We start from the raw sequence: 13526 nt of genomic DNA on the forward strand, positions 1-13526 counted from the left end.
TTAGCAGGCACATGCGCACTGCTTCCGGTACGGAGGGGTCGGGTGATTCCCGCCTTCGGTCGCTCCCTCAGGGAGGGCCGCTCCTCAGCGCCCGCCCCGTACGGGTACCGTCCCACGTATTACCCGCTTTGCGCATGGACAGATTCGTGGTTAAACGTTCTGCTAAAGAACCTGGGGGTGATGGCAAGAGGCCCCGGTTGGAGGAAGCGGCGGACGGCCTGCCCCATCCCTCACAGCCCGGTCAGGAGATCCGCGCCCAGGGCCTGAGCCTCGAGTACCGCCTCCTCTTCGGCCGGGCCGAGGCTGACGAGATCTTCCAGCAGCTGGAAAAGGAGGTGGAGTACTTCGAAGGTAAAGCAGCTGAGGGGGAGGGTCTGATCCTTTAGAATTGGGTTGGAAGGGACCCCAAAGCCCCCCCAGCCCTGCCGTGTGCTGGCTGCCCCCAGCTCCGGCTGCCCAGGGCCCATCCATGGCCTCGGTCACCTCCAGGGATGGGTATCACAGCTCTGGGCAGCACTGACAGGGTCTCACTGCCCTCTGAGTGAAGAATACTGAGTTAATTTTGATCCATCTTGTTTAAACAGGTGAACAGATGAAGTTGCACGTGTTTGGCAAGTGGCATAATATCCCCAGGAAGCAGGTAACCTACGGAGACCCCGAGTTAACGTACACTTACTCAGGTGTCACCTTTTCTCCTAAGCCGTGGATCCCAGTTCTCAACCACATCAGAGATCGCCTTGTTTTGGAAACAGGACATACTTTTAATTTTGTTGTTATTAACAGGTATGTCTGATTCCTATTGCTTGGTGTACTGACAGATCACCAAGGAGTAGTTTGACATTCATTTTGCTGGATTGACGGGTGAACTAATTATTCTGTTTACAGATATAAAGACGGTGAGGACCACATAGGTGAACATCGAGATGATGAGAAGGAGCTGGTTCCACGCAGCCCTATTGCATCAGTGACTTTTGGAGCCTGTAGAGACTTTGTTTTCAGGCACTGTGATTCCAGGGGGAAGAATGCAACACGGCACATTAAGCCCATCAGACTGCAGCTAGCCCATGGCAGCCTGCTGATGATGAAGTACCCCACTAACGTGTACTGGTACCACAGCCTGCCCATCCGCAGGAGAGTGCTTGCTCCAAGAATCAACCTGACATTTCGGAAAATGATGGTTGTTGACAAAAAATGAGATAGCAATGAAGCACCTGGTCCATAGACCCTGAATACTGAAGTTTTCCTCCTCGATATAGCTGTCAGTTTCTCAATCAAGCTGTGTTTGATGATCCAAGGCATTAAACCAGAAGATAGCGTGCTTGGTAACTTGCTAATAATTTCTGCAGCTACTGATCTTAAATGCCAGGAATACTTTCAGTAAATAGTTGCTGATACACCACTTATTATCGTGTAATACTCTTGTTTTGGTCAGGATGAAATTTGTTCTCACCTAATCTTAATTATAGCCACTTTTTTAGAAAGTCCAAAATATTCTTCATCCTTGAAATAGTGAGATAGTTTATAAATACCATAAAGCGTGAGGTGTAATCATTTAGAGTGAGCCTGTAAGCTGATGGTATTCAATGGGTGACACTTTCTTGGATGGTCTATCAATGAGCTACAGCTTGCTTGGTTTTATTTAAATAAAACACAAATGAGACTGACATAAGAAGATGATTGCTAAGATATTTATGCAGTGAGTGCAGTATGTTTTAGTCACTCTTTTACCTCCTCTGCTTGCGTGGGTTTTTGTGGGCAGCAGTGTGGTGGGACAGAAGTACATCAGAGGTACCTCTTCGTCACTCAGTCCTCCAGAAACCAGGGAGCAGAAGGTGACTTTCAGGGGAATATGTTTTATACAGACAACATGGTGTGAAAAGCTATCACTTCTGAGAGTACCTGTTTTTCTAAACAATTATCCCTAGGAATCCATTCTGACTACCTGAAAGCCATTCCCATCCGTGCTCCATCCTACTGAAATGAGGAGTGTCCAAAGTGTCCACCAGGTCTTAAGGAATCAAGCAATGGTAAGTACTGAGCAAAAATGTGAGTTAATCCCTGTATAACCGTGCTTGGGAGCATGTGAATGAATAGCCTTCAGTCTCTTGGGGCTGTGGAATTAACAGCAGTTTAGAAAAGTTGGAATTAGAAATTCTTATCCTCTGTATTGTGAAGAGCTGCTTCTATGAGATATACTGTGTATATATGATAGATTGGCCTTGAAGAAATTAGCAAATATGAACAGTTACTTTTTTTATTAAGTTCTTTTATTGCTACTGTACAGTTACAAAAAATACCCTGAAGTGAAAATGCAACTTCAAACAGCAGTGCAGTGCTGTGACTCTAACATCACACTTTTGTTAAATAATACACAAAATAAAACAAGAATTATCCAAACACAGAGATGTTATCCTAGAGGTCTTATCTGATGTTTTGTAAGCTCCTGCATTTTATTAACACATTTTCCATCATGAAAGCTTGTAACAATATTGGACGAAGCCCAGTGACTTCAAAAGGTGAAGATGGCAAATATCTGCAGAAGCCTTTGAGCTCACAGTAGGCTGAGTGTCCAGCACAGGACTGGGCTTGAGGTTCTGTCACTTGCTTCCTTCCTCACACTGAGGGCTAAACCAAGGCTGCCTGCTCCTTCCCAGCAGCAAAAGCTACAACAAATGCTGACTGTTCAGCCGTCATCTCTGCACCCTTTGAGGAAGGTTTCAGAGTGAACCTGCAGCTGAATGAAAGCGAGCAGGTTATCAGTGTCACACAGTTATGCTTCCATTCTGATCAAACTGACCCGACAGAAAGCAGCTCTATGCAAAGTACTGAACGTGCAAGTTTGCAATGCTTTGGGTCTGACAAGTTTGAGACTGTTAGCCTGTGGTGTGTGCATGTTCTGACACACCTCCAGCATTACTGCTTCCTAAACAAAATTATCTGAAGATGAACTTCACAAAACCTTTAAACAGCCCCTACTGAGAATAGGCTTTGCAGAATATACACTATGGCTGGTGGAAATGTTTGGAAGCTTTCAGGTGCAAATTGTAGCCCTGCTGGAACAACATGCTTTACAGAGCTTCTCCTGCACTCCCATGCTGCCCAGAACAGGGGGTTTTCCTCTCCTCTTAGCTTCTGCAAGTCTGTTAGATATTACCTAATGGCCAGGACATTTTTGGCATTTTGCAACCTTTTTTCCCATTTTTTCCCCTAACTTAACATATAAAAGTTAAAACCATGCTACCAATAGCCTAGCCTAGACAGGGAGGCTTCTCACTAATTGGTATCTCTACAGATTTATAAAGAGTGTTTTATCTATTATTACTTTGGAACAATGTGAGTGTAGTAAACAGATTCTTACGTACATCTATTATTATTTCAGCTGGTTCTGAGACTTCATTAAGGAACTCTGAATGCCTGAGAGCTTCAGGCAGTGATATGAATATATGAGGTACAAAGTTACCTAAAAAAACTATGAAGACAGTAATGATTTGAAAACTTAATTGCTGTTTTACACCGAAAAATCTAGTCTGAGGAATGAGTCTTTTTCCTCCAAGTTAGAATTATAGAAAAGAGCTAAAAATAGTCTACATACTTTATTCCTGATAATTTAAAAGCAGTCAAAATTAATTTTTCCTTCTCCATCCATGCTTTAAGATACTATTATTTTGAACACATCAGACAATCTAGAGCAGCAAATTTACAATTTATATTTATATGGAAATCTGCATATCTAATGCAGTGACACCAGAATTTGCAGGCTGCCTTACCAGACAAGTGCCCATTGGTCCAGATTCAATTCTGTATGCTCAACTTTTACAAGGACGCTTGGGTTGCTGTTTATCTCAGCTCACAGTCACAACCAGTATAAGCTCTAATGTTCAGCTGCAAGCCTGACAACATACATCCAAAAGGCTGATGACAAATGACAGTTTTTAGCATTAAATAGGAAGGGCACATCTAGAACACCAATTACAGTAGCCTTAAAGTCAATGGTATTAAAAGCTGTAGTCCATACTACAAGTATTAGTATTCAACAGTTTGAGTGACCAAGAAAATTACAATATTGACAGCTAGCAAACACTTCTGTCTTTTCATTTCACCTGTAGTGCAAAGATACAGAGCAACAAGTCAGGGTGTCAGCTCTTAACTGATAAAAGAATTTGATCTTTTTTCCTGGAAAAAGGAAACTGCTGCCTGAATCAGTAATTCCATGATATATAGAGAACTGAACTATTAGGAAGTGGGGAGGGAATGAAATTTTTTGGTCATGCATGTTATATAAGGAGTCCTTCTTTTATTCACTGGCTGGGATATCAGGAGAAATGTGCTGTCACTCTTTTCATCCCATCATCTTGAGACACCTATCAGAACACAGCTGGCATGCAGTGGACTCAGACAATGGTAATCTATTCAAATAAGCTCAAGGCACTTTGTTTCTTAAATCATTGCCTTTGATAACAGTAGCTTCCTAACAACTGCTCCTGGGGCTCCCTTGTTCAGAGATGTCTGCTGTCAAGTGTATAGGGTTCCACATCTCCCCTTGAAAACACGCATGTGTTCAGAATATGGAAAACAGCCTTGGAAAGTCTGTTTTGAGATGTCTGTCTCAGAGCTGTGATACTTACTACTGAACAGAATAAATGCTTATCTAAAACAAATACACTTTGGACTGCACAACGTTAGCAGGCCAACTTTGGGTAGCTTAATTTTGGTACAAAACTACTCCCAGCAAGAGCCAGCTGCTGCCATGGAGGGAGGGGAAAGTTAAAGGGCCTGTGGTGGATTATTTGCATAACAGACAGGAGGTGCAACGTAGATCTCAGCAGAGGAATTTGGTCAGTTTTTGTCCTCCTCCATCTCTCTTAATCACTCTTCAGGCCTCAACTCCAAACTCTGGTGCTGTACCCTTGAGTGAACACGCTCATAGAACAGCAGGTAAGCACTAGAGGAAAGGACCTCCTGCAAACTAGCTTTGCGAACAGTATCATCTGAAATCCATAACCACTGATTGCTGACAGAGAGCGGGCTCTTGGAAGAAGGCGGAGAGCGGCGGTAAGTCACAAAGTGTCCAGAATGCATGTCTCCATGGTGCACAACCACCGCCATCAGCCGGTACAGGTACACAGGGGGACTGAGAGAGAAAGGAGAAAAAGGGTCAGCAGACCTCATGTGTCACACATGGACCAAAAGAAGCTCCAGTTGCTTTGTCTTTGCTTGCAATTTCTTTCCAGAGCAAGTAATTGACTCTAAGAGACGTGCTGCCTGACTCTACTGAAGAAAGCAAACCATTCATTTTAAAGGTTTAATGCACCAGACAGCTACTACATCTTGCCCAGTGTAACTGCCTGAATTCTGTACAAATGTTTCCCACCAAACCAGCGTTTATCTCTTACAGCACTGGACAGGAAAGTTATTCTAGAAAAATGTAATTCTTAAAAGAGGTCAAATTCTGGTGGATAATCCACAGATAAACAATGGGTATACTTCAAGGACTTGCTCTACAACTGTCTTCATAGCAAATGTTTGGCACAGAGTGTTTCCTCACTTCTCATTTCCTAAAGTATTGTGGGAAATGTGTTCCCCATGGGATAATAACCAACAGTTCTGTAACAGAATGTTGGTCTCAGGACTGAAAAGGGAACTTTCTCAAAAACAAATCATCATCATCATAAGCATCAAGATTGGATTTATTAAGTAGAATTATGACAGGTGCAATTGAGATTGTTAAATAGAACTCTTACAGATATTTTTTTCCAATATTGTAAGAATTTCTTGCAGGAGTTTAAAGAAACCAAACAACTCTCACAGTAATAGTTAAAAGTCAAAGAAGGGGTAGTAGGAAAAACAGCATGAATGAGAATATGGCAATCCAGAAGGATGATTACTGCATGCTGAACCAAAGAAAGGAGATTCTGAGTTCTCCCTGTAATAAGCTAAACTCCCTTTCTTAGTAAGAGAGAAATGGAGCCAAAGACAATCAGTAAGGAAAATAGAAAATTTTCTGCACAGGAACTAAGATAGATGTTAAGCCCTATGACTACACAGCCTTTTGATAAAGACAGTAAAGGAAAACATAATTCAAATGGACAGAAATACAAACAGGATACACATCTCACACTTACCTGCATTCAGGGAATGCAGTGAGTGGAAAAGTTCCCGAGGACATTAAGAGTGAAGAGGAGCAGGCCCCATTCATAAGGAGAGATTTGGTACCACATGTCTGTTCTGCATCTGCAAAACAAAACAGACATTGGTAATTTAACTTAAATGCTACCACAAGTATTGCTGGCAACTGCTTCTGTTTCTACAGTGCCTGTCATCACAGAATGTGAAGGTAGTTTGCTTATTTTAATTCATTACATATCACAGTCCCTTGATATCTAAAGTCAAGAGGTAAACACAGGTAAATACCTGAAGGTTTTACTGCTATCCCATCCCTTGTTCCAGGCTTTGTCTCTTCGGAGCTTTTCTGATTCAGATCATTCTGAGTTGATTTATGAACAGGAATGTGATATTTGTAGATGTCCATGATTAGGAACTCATTGAACTGTACATGTTCATGACGTTTCAGAGGAGTCCCTTGGTTTGACCAGCTCAGTCTTTGCAAATGGATACACAAACACTGAGGGAGCTTCAAAGTTCCATACAAAAGAGAAGTTCAAAATACATTTTAAGTGAAGAGAAACAGCTGCTAAAAGCATTCTAATTGAACTAAATGGTAAGTCCAGAAGATAAAGAATTAAGTCACTGAACTGTTGTTCCTTTATGTGCTATTTCTGTATCTAAACTTACTGCAGTACTATTTCTGAGTCATGGCAAAAATCTCACAATTGTTGAGATTTCTAATAGTGCCATATTGCTTACTAGGCAGTAAGATAGGGCATGTTAATTACTGACTCCAAATGGGGAAAGGAAAAAAAGAAAAATCACACACATTCCTAAAAAGCCCATTCATTTAGCTTGATGATCTGCAAGGTAGAAATGAGCACTGGAATTTGTGTCGGTAAGTTGCTGCCAGGCATTTGCTAATATTCCATAAATAATGGCATCACACAGTAAGAGTACCCAGGGAAAAAAGGTCAAGGAGTTATAAATATCTGACAGATAACATCATGCCAAGGTTAGCCTTTGTCAGTAAGGAAATGTTATTATGAATGGCCCTGCTGTCCTTCTGTTATCTGATAACAGAACAAGAAACTTGTAAGAACCTCTAATATAAATCTTTCCAGTTCTTTAGCACTGCGTTCTCTTGTTTAAACCTTCTGTATTTAGAATATTTTAACTTTGAAAAGCACAAATTATCCTACAAATAGGTTGTATGTATCAGTTGCTTTACTTACCAAGGGAATAAAAAACTGACACAGGACAAACTGCACCTAAGCCAAACTCAAGTGTTTTGCTGAATAACAGTGGAGTACTCACGTTCTTTAAGCTAAAAAGTTCAGAGCTTTGTTGAACTGAGGCTTCAATGTCTACAAATATTTGACAAAAGCTTTTTTTTTTTTATTTAAGAAAACATTAGAGAAGTTTAATAAGTAGTAGAAGTAGACATTAAGCAAACAGGTCAAAGAAAGAGGAAAGAAATCCTATTTGATAGGATTTAAAAATGGATTTGGAGGGTTAGCTTGCCTTACCTTCCCTAGCTTTAACTGCTTAACAAATGTTGTTTTCTGGTTTTCTATGCTCTGTCCATTCAGAGTCCCTTCCGCCTGAATCTGAAATCAAAGGGGAAACAGAGACGTTTGTTTACTTGCTGTATCAAATTACAAACAATAATCCTGCTGCAGGTTTGCTTACTGCATACCAAGCTATCCTTGGGACATGAATTTCTTCTACAATTTTCCTCTCTCAAGAGCTGTTGGCCTATTCTAATGGATCCATGTTTTAACTCAAAATTGATTAGAAACAGCTCTTAGAAAACAAACCTAGTTCACGTGTAGCCATTTCTGTTAGGTTTCAGACAATCCATTTTGACTCTCTATCACTCAAAGTACAGGCAAATATAAAGTAATGTTTCAAAATGGGACCTTTTTGTTTTTTTCTTCTTTTGTTCGTCTAAATATTATCTAAATACCAAATAAAGCATTTGTAAATTTTATTATGTTAACAATAAATAAAGCTTCAAAATACCGTGGGGTAGTAACTCTATTTTAAGAATAAATCCCAGGAAAGCTAGAGGCTTTCCTGAAGTCATGAAGAAAGGAGTAGAAAACTGAAGCCTTAATTCTGTCAGCAGGCTTGAAATTGAGCTAAAAGGTTACATAAATTACAATGGCATACTTTAGTGCAGTTGTCACACACAACATCCTTCACAGATTCAGAGGAGATGAAGTGATGGAGGCAGTGATCCAGTGTCATAGGATGACCCTTAGAACAACAGCAAAAAAAATTAATTACAGACATAAGGTAACAATACAAAGGTCTCCTGCACATTTTGCCCCCAAATCTATAATGTTTTATCATTTAAAGATTTTCACAAAGCCAGTGAGACACAGAAACTATTTTCAGTTGAAATATAACCAGAGACAGAGCACTTGAAGGTCATCTTCTGAGTCTGCTAGTAATACACAGCCCTCAGGATACAATCTGCTCTGTTCAATTTAACCAAAAGGACCAAATAATCCACCAGGAGAAAAAAGAAAACTCAGTGCCTACAGTCACACCCATCAGGCTAATTGCTCATTTGCCTCATTGCCTGAGTAGTAAGGTACTGTGTTATCACAACAGGATTGTTTATAAAGGCAACTCTAGTTACTCATTTAGTAACACCTCATTTAGGTGTTACTGAGGCTGTAAAAGGATAATAGTGAAGATAAAGCTCTGATGGCAAGGCAGTAGACATGCTGGCTGGGTCACCCATTAAAAGCAGAAACATACCCACATAGCTGCTGGAATACTCAGTGAGAGACTGTCAAATGTATCATACCTCACAGGACTCTGCAAGAAAATATTCCAAATGCAGTGAGCAAAAAAATCTGCAATGATCTAAAGAAACAAAATAGGTCAACCATTACCTCCCAACAGTATCATGCAAAACAAGCATATCCATGTATGTCTATTAAATCACTTGTTTTCCCCACAGCTGTAGTGCTAGGAAACACCTGATGCAGTGCACAAGGTACTACTCTGCCTGTTTCTACTGAAGCTGTCCCTGCTCACTTCTAAATTTGTTTGCAAGTTTTTGAAAAGTACTCCTAGAGTTGGATGTGTGAATTCAATTTATTTGCTGTATTTTTGCTTCATTCAGCTTATCTTCATCTCCTCACTCTGGATGACTGCAACTTTATTTGCCTTTGCATGTGCAATCACAGTACTGCATGCTGAATGAATAGCTAGTCCTAAAATGCTACCTGTGTAAGTGGATTTTCAGTATATGATACCTGTGATATTAGATACTAAATGTAATAAAACAACTATTCTACATGTTAAGATAGCTGTCATCCCCAGGAAGTGAATAACACTTCATTTTCTTTGGTATGCTTAGCAATATTTTCTTGTTCAATATAAAATGCCACAATAAGTAGCTGAAAAAATAATGGCTGAAGCTGTTATTCCTGCAAACTATTGAGCTTAAACCAATTATGTTGGAAACAAGGAATGGTGATTTCACCTCAGGATGCACTCTGAATGTCAGGCATCACTTTTCATGTATACCTACAAAGAACACACTTTCTTATACCTGGTGTTCACAGTGTTTGCAAACCATGTTGCTGGTCAGCCTTCCATGAAAAGGATGCTGAGATTTCCAGTGATTTGACATAGGAGGAAGAGATCCTGAAACACAAAGGTGAAATTGTCCTTTTATTTTCAAAGCATCCACGTTCATCACTATAATTCCAAATTTTTGGCCTACTGTAACAAAAGCTGTAAAACATGGCCTGCCCCACTAACAAATAATGAATGGTATTTTGCAAATGAAGAAATGCACTTCAGTCCAATAATGACAAAGATCAGTTGATCTTATCCCCTTAATAAACAAAATGATTACACTATGACTTAATATTCATGTTTTAGGATGGAAGAAAAAACATACCTCTTGTTCGGCAGCTTATTTGCTTTTGGGTTATTTCTGGCTGCTGCAGAGAAGATAAAAGATGTCATCAGCCCCACCTTAGAAAAGCTTACGTATCAAATACATATTTCATTCCTGATTTTAGAACAATGGTATGAGTTTAAGTGTCTTTGTGTTTGAAGAAAGCCAAAAAACCTGGTGCATAACAAAGTTCTAAGTGACAAATAGAGCAGTTCTAATAAAATGAACAATTAACCTTTAGAATTCTGATAGCTGATAGCACTGAAATAAAAGCTCAACAAGTTTTTTAGGCCGTTTGTATGTAATTTAGACAAAAAGATATAAATCCTCCACCAGCATTAAGCTGACCGTTAATGCTGAAGGATGAGCTAAAACTTCACCTCCAAATGCACTATTCTATGAACACCCATTTTGCAGTTTTCTGAGCCCTTTCTTGCATCAGGTCTAACAGATAAGAGTAAGTGATTGCACAAACTGCTGCTCTGTGCCAGTGTTTTGCTAGTTTCTTCAGTCCTTATATTCAAATAGATTTAGGAATGCAAAAGCCCTCGTGCAAGCGGAGTCACAACAGACTAAGATACATTTGCCTTCAAACATTTTGTTTTCCTTTCATTGGGCTATTGATTCATTTATGTCAGAGCAATAAAGAACAGTTTTGTAAACACTATGCTAATATCTTCAGTTTCTTAACAGGCACTTCATACTTGACACACTTAGGAATCTAGGCAGACTACCAAGTACATATGGAAACTTCTCCTGATAACAAAACAACATTGGGAAAGTCGTCACCTCCAATGAATGCACATCAAACAAATGTGTGACACGTGGCTGACGATCCCGTTCATCTTCCAATGAAGAGGTAAGGACATGAAATAGTTCATGAGCATCCTATTAAACAGAGGCATAAGAGTTACAGGAAGCAAAACAAAAAAGAAACCCATCCAAACATACACCAGGAGTACTGATAGTCATATGGCTACAACACTGCACTATGAAATTAAAGGGGAAAATCACTGCTTAGAGCTTATCTTACATATTAATAGTAATTAGTTGTGCACCCAATTCAACTTTAGGAAGAAGTGTTCTCTATAAAACTGAATTTCATAACAGCAGACACTATTAAAAATATTCTGGACTGGATAAATTTAAAAGGCACCAAAGTCATTGAAGAAAAAAAAATGAATGCACAAATGCCTGCTTTCCTGGGTTTCAATAAAACCATCACTCAAATCAGTGCTATTTTGTCTGGCTCTGAAACATAAAATATGGTTGTATTCTTCTTTTATGAATGAGAAAATTGATTGAGTTTATCGACCAGCTGCACTTACTTAGGGGCTAAAAATACTGAAAATAAGTCTTAGAAATCTCCTATGGGACTGAATTTGGAAACAGTAATGAAGTTGAGTCCATCCCTGCAAGCAGAAGCCCTTCTGATACAGGGAAGTGAGGGCTGTATCCCTTCTGTTTTAGTATCTCAAACCAAATCTGAACATACTAAGTAGGAGGTTTTGAAGCAGCCAGGCTTTCCATGACAGATATCTAAACAAACTGAAAACACCATTCATTAACCATGTGGTTGTTCTTCATTTTTTAAAGCATACTTTTTTCTACAGCAAAGATTCAGATTTGGCACCCAGTTCTATTAGTGCTATTGCTTCAGTTTTTTTGTTATTCCAGATCTAAGCACTGAACTGTATATCAGGCAATCTAACTTGAATTTTGTAATCACCTGCTCTTCAAATGTCGAGATCTGCCACCTGTAAATTCTTAACACTTCTAATAAGCAGCTTGCATCCAGGACATCATCTTCTGTTACCTCTTGACAGGATAAAGCTTAAAGACATTGCATTTTAAAATGTTAGAAGGAGCCGCAAAGCATGGTTAGAACACAGGTCTGTGTATTTTAGGATTTGTGCTACTTAGGCACAATATAATTGATTACCATAAAGTTATTCTTGATTAAGACAGGTAAACAATGACAACCAAACTAGCATATATTAATTGCCATTCTAATCTGACAGTGTCATTGACTGCATACATTCTCTTTGTCTAATATACATGTAAAGTGAAGAGTTTCCCAACTGACAGAAATAGAGAGAATAAACAATAATATAAACACTGCCTGAAAAGATCACTTTACTAGTAGATTAGGTAAAAAGTGGATCTCTAGATATCAAAAAACCACCAATGTCTCACTGTCCTTTTATCACTTAAACTTACAAGCTCCAGTAGCACAGTTTTAGTGTGAACAACATCCTGAGACACTAAACCAAAAAGAGAGGAGCACTGCCTGCTCTTCCTTTCTTTGAGAAAGATTAACGTTGATGCTAAATGCTTTCTTCCTAGCTTACCACAGGTGAATAAGTTTGGGTACCTCTTAGGAGATGCAACAGAGTGAGTGACAAGTACTGCTGCTCACTGGGTTGGTTCTGTTCTGCCTTGTACTGTGCTGTGAACTCCTCCAGCCACCTGATGAACGAGGGGCACGAAGACAGGCCTTGCAGCAGGGAGTTCATGAAGCAGGTGTTTCCGAGGTTCAGCAGGCCAGGCACCAGGCCTGCCAACAGAGATGGAAGAGCTGACACTGCAGGCTGCAAAAACCTCGCTACTTTCACTGGCAAGTGAATTTGGCATGGAAATTACATGATTTCTGTTCATTTGGTGCTGAAAACTAGAAGGCTCTCACATGGCTGTTTTGCATCCCAAAATGCAAAATAAAATAAGATCCTTGACCCGCAGCTGTAATTAAATTACCACAAAAGAGACACGAGCATATATTCAGTAAGCCACAATTCTTAATAACAGATACAATTAATACCTTACATAAGGAACAAAAGTCCTCTGTTCAACGCAGACTGTAACCTGTGACATTTTAAAGGCGAGGACAGCAGCCCAAACCTTAACTTCAGTGACAGCCCATCATTTCCAACAGTTCCTAATGACGAATGCAGATAATTGGGTGCCCAGGGAACCCCAAACCGGGCCTCCGGCCTCAGCAACGGCCTCGCCCCCCTCCCCCCGCCGCTCCCTACCTCTCCTCCGCTTCTTCCTCTCGGCGATGGGCCCCCACAGCACGTAGATCCCCGCCGCCACGGCGGCCGCCAGCCCCCCGATCACCCCCCAGCTCCGCATCGCCCTGTACCTGCACGGGGAGACACGGGGACGGTGACGGAGGCGGCCACGCAACGGGGCTCGGGGCAACGCTCGAGCCTCGCCTGCCGATCCCCACCCCTCCCGGCCCCGCCGCTGACCTGCCGCCCGCCCCGGCTCTCAGCGCCCGCCGCACGGCGCCGCCGGGCAGCATCGCACCACGGAACCCGGCCCCGCGGGCGGGAGGCGCGACGGACAGGGAGCGCGGGGTACCGGAAGTAGCGCGAGAGGCGCCGGAAGTGACGCCATAAGCACGCTCCGCGCCGGGCCGCCCCCCTAGCAACGGTTGCTAAGGTCGCGCGTTGGGCGAGGATTGCTGAGTCCCGAGTGTGGTGCAGGTTTC

The 13526-nt window shown here is 41.1% G+C and overlaps 2 protein-coding genes across 3 annotated transcripts; one reads left to right on the plus strand and one right to left on the minus strand.

Moving 5' to 3' along the window:
• ALKBH2 (alkB homolog 2, alpha-ketoglutarate dependent dioxygenase) lies at nt 1–5011 on the plus strand. 2 transcript variants are annotated; one of them, XR_016472135.1, is made up of 5 exons: nt 1–351; nt 585–783; nt 886–1322; nt 1926–2027; nt 4878–5011. XR_016472135.1 is itself a non-coding variant. In XM_031592462.2 (3 exons), the coding sequence occupies exons 1-3, from the start codon at nt 12–14 to the stop codon at nt 1193–1195; spliced, it is 849 nt and encodes a 282-aa protein (XP_031448322.2). In that variant the 5' UTR covers nt 1–11; the 3' UTR covers nt 1196–1914. The 2 variants fall into 2 exon arrangements, 1 of the variants encoding a protein (XP_031448322.2); XM_031592462.2 differs by lacking the exons at nt 1926–2027; nt 4878–5011 and having other exon boundaries at nt 886–1914.
• On the minus strand, nt 2035–13426 carry USP30 (ubiquitin specific peptidase 30). Its single transcript, XM_031592459.2, has 13 exons — nt 13285–13426; nt 13066–13175; nt 12408–12590; nt 11763–11866; nt 10823–10921; nt 10034–10076; nt 9680–9774; nt 8878–8937; nt 8281–8367; nt 7635–7715; nt 6412–6631; nt 6123–6231; nt 2035–5131 (listed from the first exon to the last, which is right to left on the minus strand). Exons 1-13 carry the CDS (start codon nt 13335–13337, stop codon nt 4867–4869), a joined length of 1509 nt encoding a protein of 502 aa, XP_031448319.1. The 5' UTR covers nt 13338–13426; the 3' UTR covers nt 2035–4866.
• Nucleotides 13427–13526: the final 100 nt, after the last annotated feature.

This window comes from Phasianus colchicus, chromosome 18 (genome assembly GCF_987193195.1).
Source record: "Phasianus colchicus chromosome 18, bPhaCol1.hap1.1, whole genome shotgun sequence".
Classification (NCBI taxonomy): domain Eukaryota; kingdom Metazoa; phylum Chordata; class Aves; order Galliformes; family Phasianidae; genus Phasianus; species Phasianus colchicus.